This window comes from Cyprinodon tularosa, unplaced genomic scaffold (genome assembly GCF_016077235.1).
Source record: "Cyprinodon tularosa strain WSP-4 unplaced genomic scaffold, ASM1607723v1 ctg1016, whole genome shotgun sequence".
Taxonomy (NCBI): Eukaryota; Metazoa; Chordata; class Actinopteri; order Cyprinodontiformes; family Cyprinodontidae; genus Cyprinodon; species Cyprinodon tularosa.
The window spans coordinates 139,292-162,610 of record NW_024037801.1 but is presented as its reverse complement, the minus strand read 5'-3'; the positions used below and the strand labels follow the sequence as shown (position 1 = coordinate 162,610).

The window sequence follows — 23,319 nt, the reverse complement described above, 5'->3', positions numbered from 1 at the left end:
CCAGCAATATGATTATAAAGATTACTTTCACCTGTGAAGACGAACCATGTTCTCCACAAAGATCCTCTATAGTAAAGATGCACAACTCGCACTAACACACACACACACACACACACACACACACACAGGAACCCTGACATAATCAATTACTTAATTAGTTGGCGATTATTTAAATAATCGATTAATATGATTAATGGTTTCAGCCTTAGATAAAATACATGAAATACAGAGTAACTGCAGCCCAGATGTATAACTTTTATAGTGAAGTTAATATTTTAAATGCTCAGAGTCAGTTCCTCTTATAGCTCCAGTGAAAATGTAAATAAAATACATTTATCTGCCGTCCCTTTAATGTATTATTATGCACAATACAGAGAGAAGTTATTGGATAAAAAAATAACAGTGGGGTTTATCTCTGCACAATTCTATATCTTCAAAATAAAATCTTCAAAATAAAACACATATAACAGACATATTTAGACTATATTTGGTTAAATAGATACGTATTTAGCTTCTGTCTTAGTCGCTGGTTTAAATGTAAACCTTTTCAAAGTGGAAATAAAGTCCTAATTCCACATTGATCAGAGCCAGTGATGCTTTAAACATTAATAACAGCATCTAGTACATGTAGTGCTAATGAGATTAGTATTAATGTAGGAAGAAATGCTGCTGCTCTCTTTAAACTAAATGTGACCTGATGCTCAGATTAAGCATAAAAAAGAGCATGAATGTTTCTGCAAAGGACCAATGAAACTAAAGACCAACATTGTTCCTATCAAAGCTGGAATCAAACCTGCAGCCCTTGTAAAATACGAGAATAAAATCATTATTAGAATAATGTTGTAACATTAACAGAATAAAGTCTTAATAAATGAATAAATAAAGTTGTATTTTATGACTTATAACTCTTACAAGATGCACCGCCTTCCCTAAAATGAGGAATGTGGAGCATCATGTGAAGATGTGCTGTGTCAGAACTATAAAACGATTTAAAAATGACTCTGAGCTGAAAGCTTTCTATCTGAAACAGGTTTGATTACTTTATTCTGGTCATTTTATTAATTCTAATAATGTTATGATTTTATTCTGGTCATTTTATGACTTTATTCTGCTATTAAATAGAGAATAAACCTGCCTAGCAGCGCTAACAGCAGCAGGTCAGTCAGTCAAACAGCGCCCCGCAGTGGAGGATCTGGTGAACTGCACAGCAGATGATTTCACTTTCTGTTCAGGAGAAAAGTGACAGAAGACCAGAAGACCGAACCCGGCAGACCGAACCCCGCAGACCGAACCCCGCAGACCGAACCGAACCGCTGATCTTCGGACCGACAGTCAGCAGGTCCAGATGGAATCCTCGGAACCAGAACCGACTCGAACCTGCGGCGCCTGGTAAGAAACTGACACCGAAACCTGAAGAGAAGAAACTTTATTTTCTGATCGTTAATCAGTTGAAGCTTTTCTATCAACATGAAGCTGATTTTAAAGGACAGAAACTTTGGATCCTTCCTGAGGACCAGAGGTCTGAGGGTTTCTCCCTGCTGACTCAGCTGTCTTACATTAAAAAACTAAATAAAAACTTCCTGGTTTAGGAACTTTAACAGCTTTATATTTATAATCTCCTGTTTTTAGTTCATTTTATTTGATCCAGATCAGAAACAGACAAACAGCAGCTCCTCTCATTCACAGACAGCTTCACCTGAAAAGGTAAAGAAGTGAAATAGATCAAAGTTCAGGAATCAGTGCAGCTGGTAGAAACAACAGGCCTACTTCATCCTGCCTTCAGGTCCCTTCATCCTCACAGTGGAAAGATGAACAGAGTCCTGCTGTTTGTGCTTAATCAGCTAAGTTTAAACCTCAACTAAGACTAGCTATACTTTAGGATTGGTTTACTAGTAAAAGTTAAACAGTATTTAGTATAATTGTTGGATAATAACATCTGATTTAATGTTTAGAAAGATAAAGATGTTTAATCTGTAGGTTCTGGTATTTTAAAGACTGAAATGCATAAAGAATAAAAATAAATGTCATTAATTTATAAGAACTAATTCATGCAGAAGAAATACTTTCACCAAATCTTTTTTTATATATAAAACCTCGTAAACCAACCGTTACGGTGAGATCTGTATAAATGTATAAAGGGCACGGTAAAACTCTTCCTAAAAGTACCTTTTTTTTCCAAAGGTAACTGAGTAAATGTAACTAGTTACGACGACCAGCAGATTCTGCAGTTTCCTTTTTCAGGAATCAAAGGAGGCGTTTTACACAGTTCAGCCTTTAGAGCGATTATTATATTCAATCATTCAGAGTTCTTACAGACTTTCTGTATTTTAGCCAGAAGTATCCAGTAACAAAGTAAAAATACTTCATTTCCTTACTGAAGTAGTAATAATGGCTATCTATACTTTACTGCTTTAATTCTCTTTTTAGAAACTTTTACTTCTTACATTTTTAAAATAGACTTGTTATTTTTGTTTCATTTAAGCTCATTTTCATTATGGCCTGTTGGTTTTCAATTTAACGGTTCAACAGAGCTATGGCTCTGGGTGAGTTTGGCAACTGGATTAAAAAGATATCTAGGATTATTCTTATTCTCCTCTATTAATGAGGAGAAATATGCTGCCCTTGCTTTACAAAGGGTCCTTGTCATGATTGGTTTAAGCGATCTGACCCACATGCAGAGAACCACTCAGTTTAACAGGTTTATCGAATGTTGATGAAACACAGAAGTAGGAGCTGGAACTCAGTGGACTGAAGAACCGGAACAAGAAAGTCTGAAGGAGAGATCACAGTAATCAGTTCTGGGACCGTAAGAAAATTGACTGAGGCTTGAATATAGCTGGAGAGAAACTCACGTCAGAGAGGGCTATTGTTAATCCTTGAATCCAGTTTGTGGGGAATTAATGCAGATGAGAGGGAACTTGCTGGAGAGCGGACAGGTAGACATACGTTGGACCCAGAGGAGTAAATACTCCTCCAGTAATGATCCAATGAGCCGCAGGTGTGCAGGGAGGCCCAATGAGTCCTAATCCTGAAGGTTATTAGAAAGTGGTCAGAGAGGACAGGGTTGTGAGGAAATCCTGTTATTTCTTCACATTCTATGCCGTATGTCAGCACAAGATCCAAAGTATGAAGATGAGAATGTGTGGGACTATTCACATTTTGAACAAAGCCAATAGTGTCTAAGATAGCATTAAAGGCTGCTCTTAAGCTATCGCCTTCAATGTCAGCATGGATGTTAAAATCTCCCACTATGATGACCCTGTCAGTATTTAATACCAAATCAGAAAGGAACTCTGAAAACTCATCTAAACATTCAGAGTAAGGACCTGGTGGACGATACAAAGTTACAAAAAGAAGAGGTTTTCCTGCCTTGAAATTTGGATCAGGGAAATTAAGGGTTAAATGTTCAAAAGAGTTGTAGGTATTAATTGTTTTGGGAGTAATCAGTAAGTCAGACTGGAAGATTGTTGCTACTCCTCCTCCTCGCCCAGAACTTCTGGGGATGTGAAAATTTAAATAGCTTGAAGGAGTTGCCTCATTTATGCTCACATAATCCTCTTGCTGCAGCCAGGTTTCTGTAAGGCAAAACAAGTCAATGTGATTATCACAAATCAAGTCATTAACTAGCAGACTTTTAGAGGAAAGCGATCTTATGTTAAACAGACCGCATTTAATTGTTTTAACATTTCCCCCAATTGGAGTTATTTTAATTTTAATTAGATTATCATGATTTACTCCTTTGGGAATCTTTGCTAATTTATTAGATTTTGGTCGTGGGCGAGACACTGTCTGGATGGAGTAAAGAGTGGGTAACAGTAGAGAAGCTGCAGAGAGGTCTGTTAAACTAGGACTCTGATGATGCAAAGTTAAATTTGACACTAATACCATTAGTTATAAAACAAAGAAAATTAAGTCTAAGGAAGATATTATCCAGAATTGTAGAAACATGTTCCTTTAATAAGGTAGTGCATAGAAGATTCTGGACCTAACCTTTTTTCCTGCATTACTTTTACTTTTATTTACTTAAATGTTCCCCTTCCTCCGGTCAGCCTGGAACGCTGCATTTCCTCCCCTGGTTCTGGATCATTTTCTATAGAGAAACTTCCTGCTTTGTAATTCTGTAGCAGTAAACCCACCTGTAGGCTAAACAGCTAAACTGCCGTCTTCCATCTGCCTCTATTCATGTTCCTGGGCCGTGAACCAGTGGGCTGGTCTGGATGTACATTTCAGGGTGTGATAAAAGTCCAGGCCAGAACCGAATAAGGCAACATCCCAGAGTTTACGTCAACTCGTTCCTTCGTTTGGATTCACTGTTTTATGGTGGAAGTTTAGAATAGTGAGATTTGCAGAGAAAGGAGGAGTTGATGGGGTTTGAACGTCTCTGTACGTCTATTTCACTCCCTGAACTATCGTTATTCATCTATGACCATGGAAACTCAGTTTGGCATCTATGACCCCTTTAATTGGCAACCGTCAAACGTCAGCATCAGACGGTGTTTGGCTGTTGGCAGCTCCATGTGACATAGAAGGTGCCCCTTTTCCAACCTGAGCACCTGTCCCCAAAAATGTCTGTGCACTGCACACCACTGGTTGCACGGAATAACAAACCTTTTTCTTGTCCTAAACCTTTTATTTTGCAGTGAAACATTTATATTTACAGGGAATAACTCTATTAATGATCTGTTTTATGACTGTCTGTATCTGCCCAACAAAGCCACAGCTGTGCTTCTTCTCTTCTAGCCACAAGGAGGTGGCAGAGGCTAACTTCGCCCTGCATGAGAGCCACTGTAAGCGCTTTCTAAGCGTCTGTCCTGACTGCGATGAAGCCGTCCCCAGAGAGCTGCTCAGCCAGCACCGAGAGGAGCAGCACAGCCAGGTGAGCTTCCAAACACAAACCTCTGCTCTGTCAAAGTGTCCTTCATTTCTGCTAATGAAGTTGTTCTTTACTGGGTTGTTTTTGTTGGTCTGAAGGTGAAATGCTCCAAGTGCAACAAGAAGATGGAACGCTGCCACCTGGAGGATCATGAGGTGAACATCTCAGCACTGATATCATTACTGTACTCTGCACCCAGAGCATCTTTCTGGTGTTCTTTGACAAACATGGAGGCCTCCAGTAAATTACTTTTAATTAAAAACACTGATCATTTATTGAACAGGATGGAATAATTTCATATTTAAAGAACTTTTAGAAGTTTGAATTCTGAATATGAGCAAAATTTTCCTTTAAACATTTAAAGTTTTCTATCTCAGGAAAAGCAGCTGATTGCATCCAGTTGTTGACTTTGCAGAATTCTCTCCTCCTGGATGAGCAAAGAGGGACGGTAGATATTGACTATCGCACACACCAAGCATGCATGCAGCGACAGTTGGGAGGAAAAACTCCAATTCAAAACCAAGAATCCAGCAGCAGAACCAGAAACAGGCTCGGTGTAAATGGTCCACTGCTGGGTTCAAATGAGGTTCAGTTAAAGCTGACATAATAATTAATAAATTATCTATAATCTATTTAGCCTCCCATAAGGGGTGCCTGATTGTAAACTGATACATGTCAGGTAACCACCAACTCTAAATGTGTCATGAATGCACCTTCTACGTCTGTGACTGACAGACACACAGTCTTTCACTTCTGCCAGGAATCCATCGTGTATTCAGAGAAAAACATCCCATCTGACAGGAAGGTTCCCCCCAATATAGTGTCAATTTGATCAATGTGTTGACAGACCAGCTGACCTGATCAGAAATTCCCAGTTTTTGGAAGATAAACCAAAAGAGGCTCCAAAAAGAAGATAAAACATGGAGCTGAAGCAGAGCAGACAGGGCGGGGTGTCACAGTAACAGAAACCTGCTGCTGTGACATAAAATACTTTCTCTACATCTATGTGACTGTAGCGCTTTGGAAATTAATGATCATGGCTGAGATGTTTAGCTGCTTCTAAAAGGAGTCAAACAAACTGGAGAAGAGTTAAATGATAAGAGCAGAGCTCTGAGCAGTCCTGCACTCAGAAGAAAAACCAAGGTTAGACTTTACAAGCTAGAACTAGCGCATCCTAGGAGAGCCTGATGCTGCAGAGATATAAGGTCTGATCGGGGCGGTGCTGGCCAGCGGGGTGCCCCCCAGCGGGAAATTAACATTATTACAGTATTTGTCCTTTTATTTCCCCTAATTTTCAAATTTCCTTCTCAATATGAATGTTTTGAAAACTGCAGCAATAAATGAAAGGACAAAAATGTAACTGATTAAACATCCATGCAAATAACAGTGTTTTACTTGTCATACAGAAAAACTAACTGACAAAAGATTTAAGTGGGATTAAAATGTGGAAAAAATAGAATAAATTAAATGCAAAGATATGGAGTGAAACAAAGAACTAGAAATTTTTATATAAATGCAGTTAGAATAAAGTCCTTTAGAAATTCCTGTTGACATGTAGAGGTCAAGCGACAGCGGTGAAACTGTTTTGTTAATTAAAACTTATTGAAACTGCTGTCTTTCAGCCAACAGAGGGCGCTAGGGGACTGCGTCACACACCCGAATGACCCTGATTAAGAAAAAAAAAAAGCTTGTATTTTTTTATAATTCAATTTTACCATATACATTTTTCCACATGTTTGTTCATTTGCATAGTTGCTCTTGAATAAACACTTTTTCGGAAAATAAATTGTTTTTATCTATTAAAAAAATATATAAAGCTGACCAATAGCTTCTCCATTATTAAACTGGTCCATCACTTTTTTAGGTTTGTGACTCAATATTGACCCATGAAAAACACAGATTAACCTTCACAGCCTCAGAAGGGGAAGATTTATGGACAAAAAGATTTATGGACAAAAAGTAAACTTGGACATGAAACTGTGTTTTGTTTTTTTATAAAGTGTTTTTATAATGTTTTCTGTTGTTGCCATTCATATAAATATACTGGTGTAATAACTTAGAATACGTTTGATTGGGTTTTGGTTTACGTCTATTTTGAATTTATAGCGCCCCCTGGATGAAAACTCCACCTCTGCTTTTAGCAACTGTCCCTCCTAATCTATCATTAATTACCAAAATACATTTATTATTAAAAGACCAAGCTGCTGATGCAACTTCCAGACACCAAAAACACATAAAATAAAAACAGACAGTTGACATTTAGCAGTTTGTAAATGTTTAAGGTTTCGGTGTGTTTGTGAGCTGCTGTTAAACTGGAGTGTAATTTAATTTGGCATTTAAAGGATGTGTGTCGGTGCAATTCAGCGATGTAATGCATATATTGCAATGCAGTGCTGCTAATAATGCAGTTTGTTGACATGAAGCATCTGTTGACAAATACGACTGGAGGAGGTTTAGGAGCAAAGGATGTAAAGTTATCCAAATTACCAGCTTTTGTTACCATCTAACTTGTTCAAGGGCTGATTTCTCCGTAGATTACGGTGAAGAATAACAAAATTCAAATGGTCGTATCTTCAATTAATTTTCAGTTTTCACATATTTCACATCATTGGAAAGTTTGGAGTCTTTGTTATGATCACATCTGATGCAGGTCTTAACCATTTATGGAGCACTCAGTGAAATACTTTTAAAGTTTCAAGCCTATAGTGTTATTGGAATCCAGGACCGGACCTTATTACCTTTATTACATAAAAAAATATGAATATTTTCATGCCAAAAATGTCAAATTAATAACAAAGAAACGCCAACTTGCTCGAATATATGAAATTTATATCTAAAGTACTTCAATAAGAAATTGATGGGGGGGGTTTCCCTATAAAGGGTTGATGAATGACAGCAGAGCGGTGATGAAGACGGTTGAGGGGGATGGCGATGGTCGGGTTGAGGGGGATGGCGGTGGTCCAACAGACTGAGTGTTGGTCACATGATCGGTATCATCTCATTAGTCAGCAATGGCGAGGCCATTTCAGGTCATCATGTGCTGAAGAGCTGACGGGTGTTTCCATCTCTCTCATCCTTCCAGGCGGATGATTGCCCCGAACGTCTGCAGGCGTGTCAGTTCTGTGAGCTGGAGGTGGCGTGGAGGAACCTGCATGAGCACGCCGTGGCCTGTGGGAGTCGCACGGAGCGCTGCAGTGACTGCGGTCGCTACGTCAAGCTGAGTGACCAGCCAGAGCACAAGTCAACCTGCTCAACCGCCGATGACAAGAAGGACTCGCCTCAGGCTGCTGGCGGTCCAGCCGACACTGGTAATGGGAGGCAGAGCTCTGCTCTGATGTGACTTAAAGGGGAACGCCGTTTTTTTACATCATACATGCGCCGCTTTGTTTTTAAAATATATAAATATAAAAATCATAAAGGCGGATGTCTGGGGGACAGTGATTGGCCTCCATGTTCTGAATGCTGGCGTCCCATAAAGAATAAATGATGAACAGTTTAGTTTGTGCCTTCAAGTCGTTGCCCATAGGAAGACGTTACTGGATATAACCTAACGGAATATCTTCAGAACAGCTCCAAATGACACTAAACTCATATGGGTGAGTAGAACATGATGGAATAACGGAAAATCAAGGGACCAATGGAAAAAAAAAAAAAACGGCGTTCCCCTTTAACGTCCAGGATGTGATTCTCTTCAGTTTGACACCTTTAATGTTCTCAGCAGGGGACAGAGTGAGCTGCAGAGGCTGCAGGAGGCTGCTTCTGTCGGACGAGATAAACCAGCATCTGGTATGTTCAATCCTTTTATTTCTTCATTTTCTATATAAACCTGTGAATTTAAATAAATTAGGCCTTTAAATAAACAGAAATAGGGAAGACTTTGTGAAAGTTTTCCTTCCCTTTGAATATGTTGGTGAAGATTCTCAATCATCCAGGTCAGAGTCATTCCAAAAAAGTTCCTTTGCAGGTTTTTGAAATCTGAGTCCACCCCGTCTGTTTAAGGTTCCAGCTTTCAAAAACCTCTAATGCAGCAATAGAGTTGATTCCTTCCCGCTATCATCGCAGCTCCAACCCCTTTACAGGAGAACAGAAGACCTCCCCTATTCAGCCAGGCCAACTATTCCCTCTAACGATCCCCCTTTCAGAGACATAGACAGGTATGGGGCATTGCAGGCTAACAAAGAAGCCAAACGACCCCCATTCCAAAGGGGGGGACCCGTTCATCCGTTTCTATTTGCATGTTTTCTAAACTAAAACCAGGCTTTGTTGGGCTGCTGGATAAAACCTGGAACTAAACGCTATTTCTGACATTTTGAATTGAAAACTCTTCCTGGATGGAAGAGAAACGTCTTTAAACTTGGAAACAAAGTCCAGAGGATTGATTTTTAAGTTTACCCATTGAGTATTTTGTCATATTAAAGCTCTACATTGTTGTTGTTGTTCCGTTATTGTGAAAGAAACTTTGACTTTTATTGTCATTTTGTAGACAGAGTGAATACGAAACGAAATAATGTTTAGTTCAGCTTTCAGACGGTAAATGAACATTATGCAGCAGTGATCTAATCTAAACAGTGAGAGAGAAAAAAGCATTAATATCTATGCTGCAATTATGCAGTATTGTTGGTTTGGTGTCGTCAGTCTGATGCAGAGTCTGTGATTTAGAGTTTTCTCAACAGTTCAGCCGTCTGATGGCGGGGGGGAAGAAGCTGCTAAAGAATCTTGCAGCTTTTTGGCTTTTTGTTTTATTCTATTCATTTATGTCATCCAGCGTTACCAAAGTGACCAAATAAACCAGCATGCAGTTTAGTTACAGTAAAGGCTTCGTCTATTTTATTTGTTTTTGATTGCAGAAAAAACACAAAAATCTACTGAACAACAACAACAGAAATCAAAATAACTGAGAAATAAGAACAATAAGCTCAACTTTACAAAATAGAGCTGATGAAATAAAAATGAACCATAAAACCTGAAGCATGTTGTAGAAAGAAGCTTAGCTGAGATGCTGCTCTTCATCTGACTGTATCTGCTGAATCAATCAGAGAACCAATCAGAGGAATAAGAACCTGCACAGACAAATCAAGACAAAGAAAGCAGACAATTAAAGCTCAAAACCAAACATCTCACTCTTTCATTTCCTGCTTTTGCATTTATTTTCTATTAAAGGTTCATTACTATTCTTTAATCCAAACATTTTACAGCAAAGCGTCCTTAAACTCGTAGGGAAGCGGCCGTTCCAACCGTTGCATTTCTGAATTCTCCCTATTGGTGCCCGACTTTACAGGAGTGAATAAAGTGAATGTGATTGGTCGATTATCAAGGGGGCGGGATTGTTGTGGCGGAAGGTTGACAAGCAGGTTTGGTTGTAGCCGGTTTGTCGGAAGCATCTTGCTAACCAGTTAGCAACTTAGTGCTAGTAGGGTCCCAATGGAAAATTCCATTGGGACCAAGTAGCACTAAATTGGTGACTTAGAAACGACGCTGTCAAGGAACGCTATGGACAGCGGAAACATGCAAGAGGAGGAGAGTTTAAACTGTGTTTATGGAAGTAAACATGGATGTTAGCGCTGGAGCGCATCTAGCGATCTTTCCCAACCATAAAAACACAATCTTTTCAAGATGGTTAAACAAATACTGCTCTCCGCATCATTGTCCGCCATGGTTGTTGTTTTTCTTGCTGCTTCTTCATAGCAAGACGCAGAATAGTGACCTTTGTCGGGTATTAATGATGTGCAGGTCGGATAAATGCGACCTGGCCGTTCAGATGCAGGTCGCATTTGAAAAGATCAGATTTGTATCGAATTTAGGACCACAGAGCCAAGCGGCCTGGGTCGCATTGGAAAAATCAGATCTGTGTTGTTCAGAATGCCATGAAAAGATCGGACAGAGGTCGGATATGGGCAAATAAATCGGATTTTGGCCACTTCAGGCTGCAGTGTTCACATAGGCTAAGTCACGAATTTAGTGCTACTTGGTCCCAATGGAATTTCCCATTGGGAACCTGCTAGCACTAAGATGCTAACTGGTTAGCAAGATGCTTCCGACAAACCGGCCACAACCAAACCTGCTTGCGAACCTTCCGCCACAACAATCCCGCCCCCTTTAATAATCGACCAATCACCTATCGGGAGAATTCAGAAATGCGACGGTTGGAACGGCCATTTACATACGATTTTAAAGTTAATGAATTTTGTGTGAGAATATTTTGGACAGTAGAATTTATTTCAAAATGTAAATGATGCTTTTTAAAGCATCTTTATATCAGTTTTAAAGCTTGCATAATTTTTTTTTTCTTTGGGGAGGGCCCAATATCAACGTCCTTCCTGGGGCCCCAAATTCCTGGTGGTGCTCCTGGAAGGAAGGTTCAGTGACGGCGGACATGTTGGCAAAGCAACACGTTTAGTTTAAAATGTCTGCATCTAAAACCAGGCTTTGCTAAACTCTCCTTTGATTATCAATTAATTTAATTTGGTCAGATAAAGTTTGTCTAACAGGATTAATTTTTTTAACTTTATGTTTTATTGGTGAAAAAACGACATTTTGACTATTTTCAGCATTTGATGAGTCTGAAAAAGGCAGTAAGAGGCGTGAAGCTGCTTCATGTCGCCTCCGTTTGAGCGTCTCCATGGTTACTCAGTAAAAACATCAAACATGAAGGAAGAACGAACTCAGGAAGTTTTCTGTGTTTGTCCTCCAGCGGTTCTGTTATTCAGCATCTCCGCTCCTCTACGATGAGGAAGAGGAGGAGGAAGAGGACTTCTACAGGGATCAGCTGAGCGCCGCTTATAAGGCCACCTACAGCCAGGTGGGCGGAGACCCGGATCAGATCAGCACCTGCCCGCACTGCCACCTGGCCCTGCCCCTCTCCACGCTGAAATGGCATGAGGTAAAAACCTCGAAGCACATTTTTCTGCAGAACATTTCCAGGATATTTGGTGACCTGGTTTTTCTTCTTCTTGTGTTTTAGGCAAAGTGCAGAATCCATGTTTTTCTCAAAGACAGAGAAGGTTAAAGACAGAGACGTCCTCTGATTGGACGGCACCGACCGACGCAGAGACAATCAAGCTGTAATCTTAGAATCCTGCTATTTGGCCTTTGTTCATATTTCTGGAACCTTTCCTTTCTTTCCGCTTCACGTGATGTTAAACATGGTGACCTGCTGAGGTCAGAGGTCACGCAGCGTGCGGTGTGCCTGGTGACGTTAGCTCGTCTGTGGAGCTTCAGCTCCCGCCTCTCCATGGATGCTGATGGTCGCTGCTGATGAGGATCATATTGTCTGTCAGTCACTAACCGATCCGTCCTGCGCAGCGCAAAGAGAAAAACTTCCAGGTAGCAATGCGGGGGGGGGTTTGGGGGGGGGGGGGCTGTGGGGGGGTGTTGGTTGTTCTTTGGAAGATTTTAGTATTAGCGTAAATATTGCATTTTCTAAAAACAAAAACAAGCAATACACCAAAAAAGCCTTTGGAAGGTTACCGTGACTGCGCTGAGCGTGTCCGATGATGACGTCACAAAAACAAAACGAATCCATTTCTTCCAGAAAAGTCTTCAGTATTTTCTTTACAATGTAATTTATCATTCTTTAACGTTTTAAGTATATAAATAAGTATTTTCAGTATCTGGTTTTTATGCGCTGGACGGTGCTTCCAGGACGGATCGGGTAGTGACAACGTCCCCCCCCCAATAAAGGCAGGGCGCCGCCATCTTATAATCTACAAACAGGAAGTTGGTTCAGATCTTTGTTATTTTCTTTAGATTCAAAATTTAAGGCTGTTAAAAATTGTAATTTATCGTCTAATTCGAAGCGTTTCTACATAGATGACCTCTGGCTGCTGATTCTATAGATGTTCCACTTTTATTGTTTAGTTGATGATCTATAAATATTTTTCTGAATAAAGTTCTCACACTTTTTACACCAGTTTTGTATGAAACTTACTAAACTTCTTTAAATCAGGTTCCACATCCTCCATGTTTGCTTCTCTTAGCTCCTGTCATTATGAAACTCCATCATTACATTCCTGTGGGGCCTGACTTTGATCTGGGGACCATCAGTTCTATTCTATTCAGTTTATTTCTATAGCTCCAATTCCCATCATGTCATCTCAGGTCACTTTCCAGTTCACCAGATCATCCAGTCAGATTGATTCAAAGTTTTCTATCTAAGGAAAACCAGCTGATTGCATCGACTCATTGACTCTTCAGCAATCCCTCACACTAAGCATGCTTGTAGCGACAGTGGAGAGAAAAAACTCCCCATTTAGTCCATCATCTGGAAGTGAACCTGCTGGAATCGGAGCCTCAAAGCAGCAGCTCATCCAGTCATTAGATAGAAGCGGATGTTTTAACATTCAGGCCTCAGCGCCTCACCTGAAGCCTTCTTCCTGCCAATAGGTCAGAGGTCAGGGATGAGGATGGCGTCCCTGTGCTGCATGCAGACTACCTCATCGATGTAGAGGGACTCGGCCTTGGTGTCGATGCTCTTCTTCAGCTCCAGCTGGCAGCGAACCAGCGCCCGCTGCTCCTCCTCGGACCGGGCCACCTCCTGACGCAGCCTGACGGAGCAGAAGAAAAGAGAAATAAATCTGATCTTTGAAGACGTCCTTTAAGGCAGAACTGGTTTCAAACTGTAATTATTCTCTGTTTTCTTTGCTTTGACCCTTCAGACGGGAAACTGCCTCACATGTGGATGTGAGCGGCGAGCTGCTGGACCTCAGCCAGGAGCTGGGTCTGAGCCGAGTCGCTGCAGCGCTCTTTGCTGGGCCTCTGATGGCGCAGAGCCAGGCGGGAGTGGGCCACGCTCAGGAAGCGCTCCTTCTCTGCGATGGCGGCCTGGAGGTCCTCTCTGACCCGCTGCTGGTTGCTGATCTCAGACTGGACCTACAGGGAACCGAATGGAGGGAATGTTGGAACATCATTGCTCAAAGTTAAACATGTTTTCTAAATGTCCAGTTCCGCCACCAGATCCACTGTTCTCTGATCGACCTTGATTCTACAGAGATACCTTGAACTACAGAGATAGCTTAGCAGAGCTAAGCTATCTCTGTAGTTCTGCTGCTATAGGCTTAGACTGCTGGAGGACATAGGGACCCCTTTTTCCTCATTCTGCTTCATTCTATCTCTATTCTCCCACTCTGCAGAATCTGTTAGTTCAATCTCTAACGTTCTGCTCTCTCTGCTTTTTCTCATAGTAGCTTCATCTGGTCTGTTCCTGTTTGGCTGTGACTCCATCCTGGAGAGAAATATCAGCTGTGCTGCTGCCATCAACACCTTTGTTTCTAGATGTTGGAGCTTGGCCTGTTTTCCAGTGTAGTCCTGTTTCTCTGACTGTGACTAACTGGATGTGCTCTCTTCATCCTCTGACATGGGAGCTGGCTCGGAGCTCGTCTGCCTGGCTGTGTGTTTCCTGGACGGGGCCGCCTGTGGAGCTGGTTGACAGTTGCCTTTTGTATCTATGCTTCTTTTTCTATGTCTGCTTCTGTCTCCTTGAACCCCAGTGGGCCTCAGCAGATGGCCGCTCACACTGAGCCTGCACTACAAAAAATCTAAATCTAGATAAGTAATTTTTTCTTAAAATAAGTGCATTTGTTCTTGAATTGAGGAGGTAAAAGAGACATTTTGCCAATGGAACAAGACAATTTACACTTAAAATAAGAAAACACAATTGAATTGTCTTATTTCAAGTGCATGTTATCTAATTATCTTATTTTAAGAGTAAAATTACTCATTCCATTGGCAAACTAGCTCATTTACCTGCTCAAATTAAGGGTAAATACACTTAATTTAAGAATTTTTTACTTATTTCTAGATCGTTTTTGCAGTGTGGTTCTGCTGGAGGTTTCTTCCTGTTCAAAGGGAGTTTTTCCTCTCCACTGTCGCTACAAGCATGCTTAGTGTGAGGGATTGCTGAAGAGTCAATGAGTCGATGCAATCAGCTGGTTTTCCTTAGAGAGAAAACTTTGAATCAATCTGACTGGATGATCTGGTGAACTGGAAAGTGACCTGAGATGACATGATGTGAATTGGAGCTATAGAAATAAACTGAATAGAATTGAACTGAATTGAAATGAAGGCTCCTCTAGAGGTTCTGCTCTAGAGTAGAGCCACGCCTGGAGGTTATTATAGCTTCTCTGCAGTAAATATTATACTTAAACCTTGGAAAAATGTTTGTTTTGTATAAAAACTTCACAGCTAAAATAGTTTAAATCTGCCTCTAAATGAAAGCTGTCTGGTTGAACTAATCTATTTCCAGAGCAGACCACTTCCCGTCTGGTACTGGAACCAGTCTGCTACCTGGAGGCAGGTGTTCTGTCAGGTGATCATACCCATAATCGATACCCTTCCTTCTAGTTTATCTCTTTAGTTTTGTACGAAACATGAAGTTTAAACTTCCTCACCGGGCATGGATCCCTTTAGTCACCAAAATCCTATTTAATTACTTCCTTTTTGGTGTTTTTTGAAGCGTATGGAGATCTGACCTAAAATGCCTTTTTTTTGTCCATGACCAAAGGGATACCCGCCTATCGAGGTAGTTTAAAGTCTATTTTTCATACAAAACATATAAATAAAATTGCAAATCTGATGTCTTGCGATGCGTATCGACTATAGGTATGCTGGTCTGACAGGTATGCTCACCTGACAGAACACCAGATCTGGAACAGCTGGTTTCTGATATTTGCAAAGAAGGAGTCTTCCTCAGGGGAAAGTGATGAAGATGACTCCGCCCCTCAGAATGAGACCCCCCCTCCCCACCTTGGGCAGTTGCTCCTCCAGCTGGCTCTTGACAGTCTTGACCTGCTGGATGTTGAGCTGCAGGGCTTCCCTCGTCGCCTTGAACTGCGCCTGCGTGTCAGCAGCCGTCTGCACCAGCACCGACTCCACCAGGGCCTTCAGGGTCAAAGAGTTGCTCTTCTGCTGCTCCGCCTTCGTCATGTTCAGCTCAGAGACGTCCTCCCACTGCTTTGGACTCACTGTGGAGCTGAAGAGCAAGAAGAACATCAGCCGGCTGGAAGAGAGAGCATTTATCCACCGGATCGTCTCCTAACATCTGAGTCGTTCCGTTCCAATCAGTCCACGGATTTAAACAGAAACACTGAAAGAAAATTTCAAAAAGTAAAACGATCCACTGGACTTTGTTTGGAAATCTCCATCCATCATGTTGCTGGAAACTCTGAGAAACTCCAGAGGATTTTCTCTAAACACAGGAGAACAGAAGACCTCACCTGTTCATCCAGACCAACTATTCCCTCTAACGACCCCCCCTTTCAGAGACATAGACAGGTATGGGGCATTGCAGGCTAACAAAGAAGACAAACGTTCATCCGTTTCTATTTGCATGTTTTCTAAACTAAAACCAGGCTTTGTTGGGCTGCTGGATAAAACCTGGAACTAAACGCTATTTCTGACATTTTGAATTAAAAATCTTCCTGGATGGAAGAGAAACGTCTTCAAACTTGGAAACAAAGTCCAGTGGATTGATTTTTGTTAACTTTCTTGACTCTGACCTGGATGACTGAGAATCTACACTAACACACAATAATTATATATTTAGTCATGATTATTTTAGCCAGTAATGCAGCATCTCTCAGAAAACTGGTCTTCATGATAAGAACATCTGCATCTGTTCCACTGAACAGTTCTCTGTACCGAAGTCTGACCTGATACACCTTGGAGCTCTACTCCTGTTTTCCTCTTCATCATTAAATCACGCAGCTATAATAACCCTGGGATTACTACTAGAGGAGAGACCCTGCAGCATCATGACTACACACCAACAACATCTCCATTAATATAGATTCCTTATGGTTTTAGTTTGTCATATGAATCAACATCCTGCATGAAGTCAGGACCTGGTCATTTTAAATTATTGTAAAGCCTCAGCTGTTCTCATTGAGGATCCAGGATTTTGAGAATGGCTATCCCTTGGATGGCCCTTGGCTGTTCCTGGGCTGGCCCTTGGCTGGTCCTTGGCTATTCCTTGGCTGGCCCTTGGATGGTCCTTGGCTGGTCCTTGGCTATTCCTTGGCTGGCCCTTGGATGGTCCTTGGCTGGTCCTTGGCTATTCCTTGGCTATCCCTTGGATGGCCCTTGGCTGGTTCTTGGCCGGTCCTTGGCTGGTCTTTGGCTGGCCCTTGGTTGGCTCTTGGCTGTTCCCCCTTCAATTCCTTTTTAAACATCAATCTTTTTACTAGAATATTCTTTCTGTCACACTACAAAAAATCTAAATCTAGATAAGTAATTTTTTCTTAAAATAAGTGCATTTGTTCTTGAATTAAGGAGGTAAAAGAGACATTTTGCCAATGGAACAAGACAATTTACACTTAAAATAAGAAAACACAATTGAATTGTCTTATTTCAAGTGCATGTTATCTAATTATCTTATTTTAAGAGTAAAATTACTCATTCCATTGGCAAACTAGCTCATTTACCTGCTCAAATTAAGGGTAAATACACTTAATTTAAGAATTTTTTACTTATTTCTAGATCGTTTTTGCAGTGCATGATTTGTGGACATTAAGATCTAAAGAGAAGCGCCATCTCCTGGTCAGACGCTGTAATTCAGTGAAGGGGCGGAGTCAGAGTGAAATAATGCCCTGGAGAAGGAGGGGGGAACATAAACAGCAGTGCTGCTAACAACAGTGAACTCTGGGCAGATAGAACCGTCTGCAGTTAACAGTCAGGAACTCGATGTCTGGAGAGCAAACAGAGACGCAGCAGTTCAAAGGTCAGATCTTTTTTTTTCAGATCAACAGATTAATATTTGTAGTGTCTGAACAGGACAGGAGGGAGGAAACAACACGATGTGTGGAAGTGGAGGAGATCGTATCGGTTATCAGCCACTTGAGTCGGACAGCATGAGCCAAAAGTAACGAATGAAAACAGATTTCCACCTTTTCTGATCCCTGATGTTTGGTTTGGACGTGTGCAGCTCAGCGACGGAGCGAACGCTCATCAGGCTGCAGGAGCCGTCGATGCTTTCAGCCTGGAACTTCTCCTTCAGATCAACTTCTAAACTGTACTTAGCCGACATGTTCAGCCTGGAGAACAGAAAGAACAGGAAAGATCAGCATTCTAGCTTGTTGGCAGGGGGGGATTTACCATCAGGCAATACTAGACAGGTGCCTAGGGCCCCAAGTTCCTGGGGGCCCCATAAAACTCTGTTTCCATGTTTGGTTAATGCAGCTATTCCTTATTTTTTCACATTAATTATGTTTTGATAAAAATCCTTTGATTTCTAAAAAGCTCCTAGCGCCAAATCTAGAGACTTTTTTCTGCTACTGGAGACTTTGGAGACAACATCTAAAAGCAGCGAACTCTGCTCTCCAGAGCCAGTAGATTGGTAACCCCGCCTCCTGCTCTCCTCTATCTTGTCTGCTGTCATGATTCATGCAGCTATGATTTCATCCAAATGAAAAATGGAGAACAGATAAGCAGATCATGGCTTGTCTACAGTGAAAAGAAGGACTGGGTTATTTACTTTGGCCTTTTTGGAAACACAGGAAGGAGCAATCAGCTAAGTGAGCTTAGTGCTTGGAAAAAATCTTTCATTCCTTTAGAGACAGCATGAAAAGTCAGCTGAGTACAAAACATAGAGAGGAAAACAAGAAGAAAAGGGACAAGAAGAGAGGGACACAACCTAGAACAGATCATGGATGTCTATTCTATTAACATTTCTACATCTGTAGAATGGCTCTGTTTTATGAGTTATCAATTCAGAGGGCCCCCTGCCTGTCTTTGCCTGGGCCCCACATTTCCTAAATCCGCCCCTGCTTGTTGGTTAATAAGATCAGAGGATCTAAGGTCACCTTATCTGCTCAGAGATCTGTTCCTGCACAGTGTGAAGCAGAGAAGCTACTTCCTCCAGGGTCTGCTTCTCTTTCAGCAGCTCACTGTTCACCTCGTCGTGCATCTTCCCACAAGGAGCCACCTTCCTCCTGCCATTCAGACAATCAGTTCAAACTGCTTCCTTTCCTCCGGTTTTCTCTGTTCTTTGCTGGGTTCACCTTTCGTCCAGACAGAGAATGTTGACTTTCCGCGCCTCCTTGTTCGTCTCCTGGGCCTTCCTCACTCGGCCCTGTAAGGCTTTTAGGTCCTGGGTCTCTGAGAGGATCTCCTCCAGCCTCAGCTCCAGCTCCTTCTTCTGGAACTGGATGTCTTTGAGGCGCTGCTCTGTTCAGCAGATATCGAGCATCACAGCTGACCTCAGCAGGAGGAAATCATTACTATAACCCCCCCTACCTTACCGAGATGCTTGCTGTCCTCATCCTGCAGACGTTTGCACGCCTTCTCCGTCTCCAGGATCAGCCTGTTGCATTCTGCTCTGAAGAGCTCAGCGCGGCTCATCGCCGCCTCCACGTTGCAGACATCCGATCTGGCAAACGTCTGGAGGCGGTGGTCCTGGACAGACATGGTTCTCCTGACAGCAGAGGTAGAGCTTTGGATGAGAAGAGTTAGAAATAAAGGATTTATCATGTCTGACACGTCTGGAAATGAAAGCCGTGGACTAAAACACCTGCAGCTTTTACTTCCATGCTGCTTCGCCTCCATATCTAATATTCTGGCCGACTGCAGGGAGAAAAACAACAAAACCAGAAAAAGAGTTTTCCTTCTGCACCTCAGACTGAATCATTTGTTTCCAGGAGATTTTAATGATGATTTCTTTTGATGTTTCTCTAACAATTCTATTCAGTTTATTTCTATAGCTCCAATTCACATCATGTCATCTCAGGTCACTTTCCAGTTCACCAGATCATCCAGTCAGATTGATTCAAAGTTTTCTATCTAAGGAAAACCAGCTGATTGCATCGACTCATTGACTCTTCAGCAATCCCTCACACTAAGCATGCTTGTAGCGACAGTGGAGAGGAAAAACTCCGTTTGAACAGGAAGAAACCTCCAGCAGAACCAGGCTCAGTGTGAGCGGCCATCTGCTGAGGCCCACTGGGGTTCAAGGAGACAGAAGCAGACATAGAAAAAGAAGCATTTCTATTGGTCGGTTTGATGAGTTTGTTGGATTTGGGCTGAAATGCAGTTTAAAAAAAAAGAAATTCATGAAATTTAATTTGAAACAGAGAAATAAAAAATATACAAGATCTATCCTAGAAAAACAATGTAAAAGAGTTTTTTTGAAATAATAAAATTTGACTAATTTAAATCTGAAAATAAAAAAATCTGTAAAAAAAAAAAAAAAAAGAAAATATGACCATTAAAAAAAGAAAATAATCTGAGAAAACATGAAAGTTCCTCTCAGAAATATTTTAATTGTTTAAACCTTATTTTTCTAGATTTCATTTTTATTTTCAAATCTTGATTTTTAAAATGTTTCCTTTTCTGTAACAATAATGGAACAAAAGTCACTCCATAGATAGAAGAATGTAAATAAAATGATCTACTTAGAATAATATATTTAGATCTTATTCACTAGAGATGAGATAATTAGGCTGTTAATGTGAAAAGAAAAGTCCTGTTTGAGTGATTGTTCTTCCTAATGTTTGGGCGTCTGCGCTCCAGCTGACTCATTGACTCTTCAGCAATCCCTCACACTAAGCATGCTTGTAGCGACAGTGGAGAGGAAAAACTCCCTTTGAACAGGAAGAAACCTCCAGAAGAACCAGGCTTTTTCTGTCCTCAGAATAAGATGAGAGGATATCAAACCATGGTCAGTCAGAACTCTGATCTGTAGGGAAGAGGATTAGGGCCACTGAAAAAAAAATGAACTGATTTTTAAATATTATTTCAGTTTAATATGGGAAAAAAAGTCTGAATTCTAACTCTATTCTCAGAATTTAGTCAAAATCAGTTAAAGTTTTTTTTCAGTGGCCCTAATCCTTTTCCGTAGATCTGAGATCCAAGCTCTGCTTTGTTGATTTTTTTTTACTTTATCACAACAAGAGGAGGAGAGTTTAGTGTCGGAGGTCATGGATGAGTCTCCTCCGTCATCCATTTTTTATTTGGATGACAGATTATATGACTCTGATTCCTGATTTCAACCGTTGCGTATATTAGCTGCGACACATGAATCAAGATGCTATGACTGACAACATTTGATTGACAGATGACTGTTGATATATGATTGGCTGAATTTAGGTGTTCAGGCTGACGTAGAACAAACTGGCCTGCATAAAATAACGGGGGAAAAACACAGAATTTAAGACTGGATTTTTTTTTTTTATAGAAATGTTCTAACTTTTGGGACAATCTGGTCTGATAAATAGAACATTTATAAACATGTTTAAGGCAGAATGATTTGACCTTTAAATTTGACTTCGCTATGACTTTAACGGCTGCCCATCCCCTTTAAGCTTCTCTGTGTTTAAACTTTAATTGAACTAAAATAAAGCAGCTGTTTAATTTGCTCCAAGTTTCAATCATTTCATCCATCTAAATATTTAAGTTTTAATGATCAGTCGGTCTGTTTACCTTCTTTAGAGCTGCTGAAAGCAGCGGAATCAGTCGGAGCTTCCTCTCTGCGGCGGAGTAAACAAACCAACGGTTACCGTGGCAACAGCGGGTGGCGCTAACCACGTGCTGCGTCATTACTCAGCATTATAGGGATTTAATAAACCCTGAGATTAGAATTATTCCTTTGAATGTTAAACATGTAATCTTTGGTGTTTCAGTTTTTCCACATCCAGGTCTGTAAATTTGCTAAAAACAAACAACCTGTTCTCAGAGTTTATGTAAGATTATTTTAGAGACTCTTTAAAAATGAGAACCAGCTCTAAAGCTATGAAATGAAGACTCTTATATATATTTATATTTAATCCCGTGTTTTTTTGTTTTGTTTTTTTTACCCCCGCACCTGCAGACCGCAGTCAGCGGGATCCAGCAAACAGTTGATCCGACTCAGGGTCTCCAGATGTCGGCCAGCATCTCTCAGCTGCTCCCTCCTCTCACACCCAGTTAGGGAAAATCCATGGATTTCTTATCACGTGATCAGATAAGATGAAACTAATATAAAATCATGCCAATAGATAACATCTGTGAGCCACACTTCTTTTTATTCCATTTTAAGCTGTTTTAACATTTCAAAGATATTTTAAAGACAGAAATTGGGATTGGGGGTTAATGGGTCACATGACATAGAAGCTGAGAATAAAATTCACATTTTCCTATTATAAAACTCTTAAAATATATGAAAAGGCTTAAAATGGAATAAAAATGAGAGTCTTCATCAGGATAACATTGTAGAACAATTTGATACAGGTTTGGAATCAGTGGGTCACATGACCTGGAAGCTATTGAAGAAATATCAATACTTTTATTTAAAAAATCCCAAGTTTTGTCTTTAAAATATATAAAAAAATGTTAAATTCAATTCTATTCAGTTTATTTCTATAGCTCCAATTCACATCATGTCATCTCAGGTCACTTTATAGATCCAGTTCAACCAGATCATCCAGTCAGATTGATTCAAAGTTTTCTATCTAAGGAAAACCAGCTGATTGCATCGACTCATTGACTCTTCAGCAATCCCTCACACTAAGCATGCTTGTAGCGACAGTGGAGAGGAAAAACTCCCTTTGAACAGGAAGAAACCTCCAGCAGAACCAGGCTCACTTTTTTACTTTGTTTTTCTTGCATCATTTGAATCAAACTCTCTGACTTGGATCTTTTTTTTTTTATTTAAATAAACTATAGTATATAGAATGTATCTGAATATTAAAACAGACATTATCCACAGGGTGTTATTATTCTATATTCATCTCTACATATTCTGACAGGTCATTGGATGCATCATGAAAATGGTAGAACTGCTGGGGATGAACTGGTCTTAATGGGAGTGATGGTCCACGGGTCGACCATGATGGAAACACTCAGAAATCAGTAAAATATTAATAATAATCATCGTCTACAGATCCTTTGCTCAAACTGATCATGTTTATAATTTTATAAATTAGAGAAACTGAAACAAAACTGAAAGAAAATGTTATTTTAATCTGAAGACAAATAGTTAAACATGGTGATCAAATATCTCCCCTTTAATGGAACTTTATTTTTCTCTGAACTCGTCTTCCTTCAGCACCAGACACGGTGCCGGCAGCATCATGCTGGGGGGAGATCAGAGATAAAGGATGACTTTCAGAAAACTAATGGATGATTCTGCTGTTCTCCATTTCGCTGTTTTCAGTTTCTCAGCTGTTCCCAATGATGTCATTTAGTTCCCCGACTTCCTGTTAGCAGTTTATTCACAGGTTCATTGAAACATTTAATTAAAAACGTTAAAGGAAAAGTCCAGTCAGCAGGAATAATCAATGGATCATTATTTATACCTAAAACTGATATGTTCACAGTGATTTCATGAATTCAGCGTTAATCAGTAAAAAAATAAAATAATTTTCGTGGTGATCACTGAGTCTGGGAGCGGCCATTTTTGCCCAAATATAGTAGCCCCTCCCTCCTGCCATCTTCCAGCAGTGACGTCACGGTGCGGTAAGCCTAGCGCCATTCTCCCCGCT

The 23,319-nt window shown here is 40.7% G+C and overlaps 2 protein-coding genes across 4 annotated transcripts; one reads left to right on the top strand and one right to left on the bottom strand.

The window, feature by feature from the left end:
• Positions 1-1,345: 1,345 nt before the first annotated feature.
• xaf1 (XIAP associated factor 1) lies at positions 1,346-12,197 on the top strand. The gene is made up of 7 exons (XM_038278473.1): positions 1,346-1,389; positions 4,741-4,876; positions 4,972-5,028; positions 7,956-8,181; positions 8,595-8,659; positions 11,565-11,753; positions 11,835-12,197. Exons 1-7 carry the CDS (start codon positions 1,346-1,348, stop codon positions 11,877-11,879), a joined length of 762 nt encoding a protein of 253 aa, XP_038134401.1. The 3' UTR covers positions 11,880-12,197.
• Positions 9,729-21,363, bottom strand: tekt1 (tektin 1). 3 transcript variants are annotated; one of them, XM_038278610.1, is made up of 9 exons: positions 21,305-21,363; positions 19,105-19,298; positions 18,865-19,030; positions 18,667-18,795; positions 17,752-17,898; positions 15,614-15,839; positions 13,545-13,741; positions 13,232-13,416; positions 9,729-9,933 (listed from the first exon to the last, which is right to left on the bottom strand). In XM_038278610.1, the coding sequence occupies exons 2-8, from the start codon at positions 19,268-19,270 to the stop codon at positions 13,257-13,259; spliced, it is 1,191 nt and encodes a 396-aa protein (XP_038134538.1). In that variant the 5' UTR covers positions 19,271-19,298; positions 21,305-21,363; the 3' UTR covers positions 9,729-9,933; positions 13,232-13,256. The 3 variants fall into 3 exon arrangements, with proteins under 3 accessions (XP_038134538.1, XP_038134519.1, XP_038134528.1); XM_038278591.1 differs by having other exon boundaries at positions 15,614-15,864; positions 17,753-17,898; XM_038278600.1 differs by having other exon boundaries at positions 15,614-15,864; positions 17,753-17,898; positions 19,105-19,280; positions 21,305-21,358.
• Between the last annotated feature and the right edge of the window lie 1,956 nt (positions 21,364-23,319).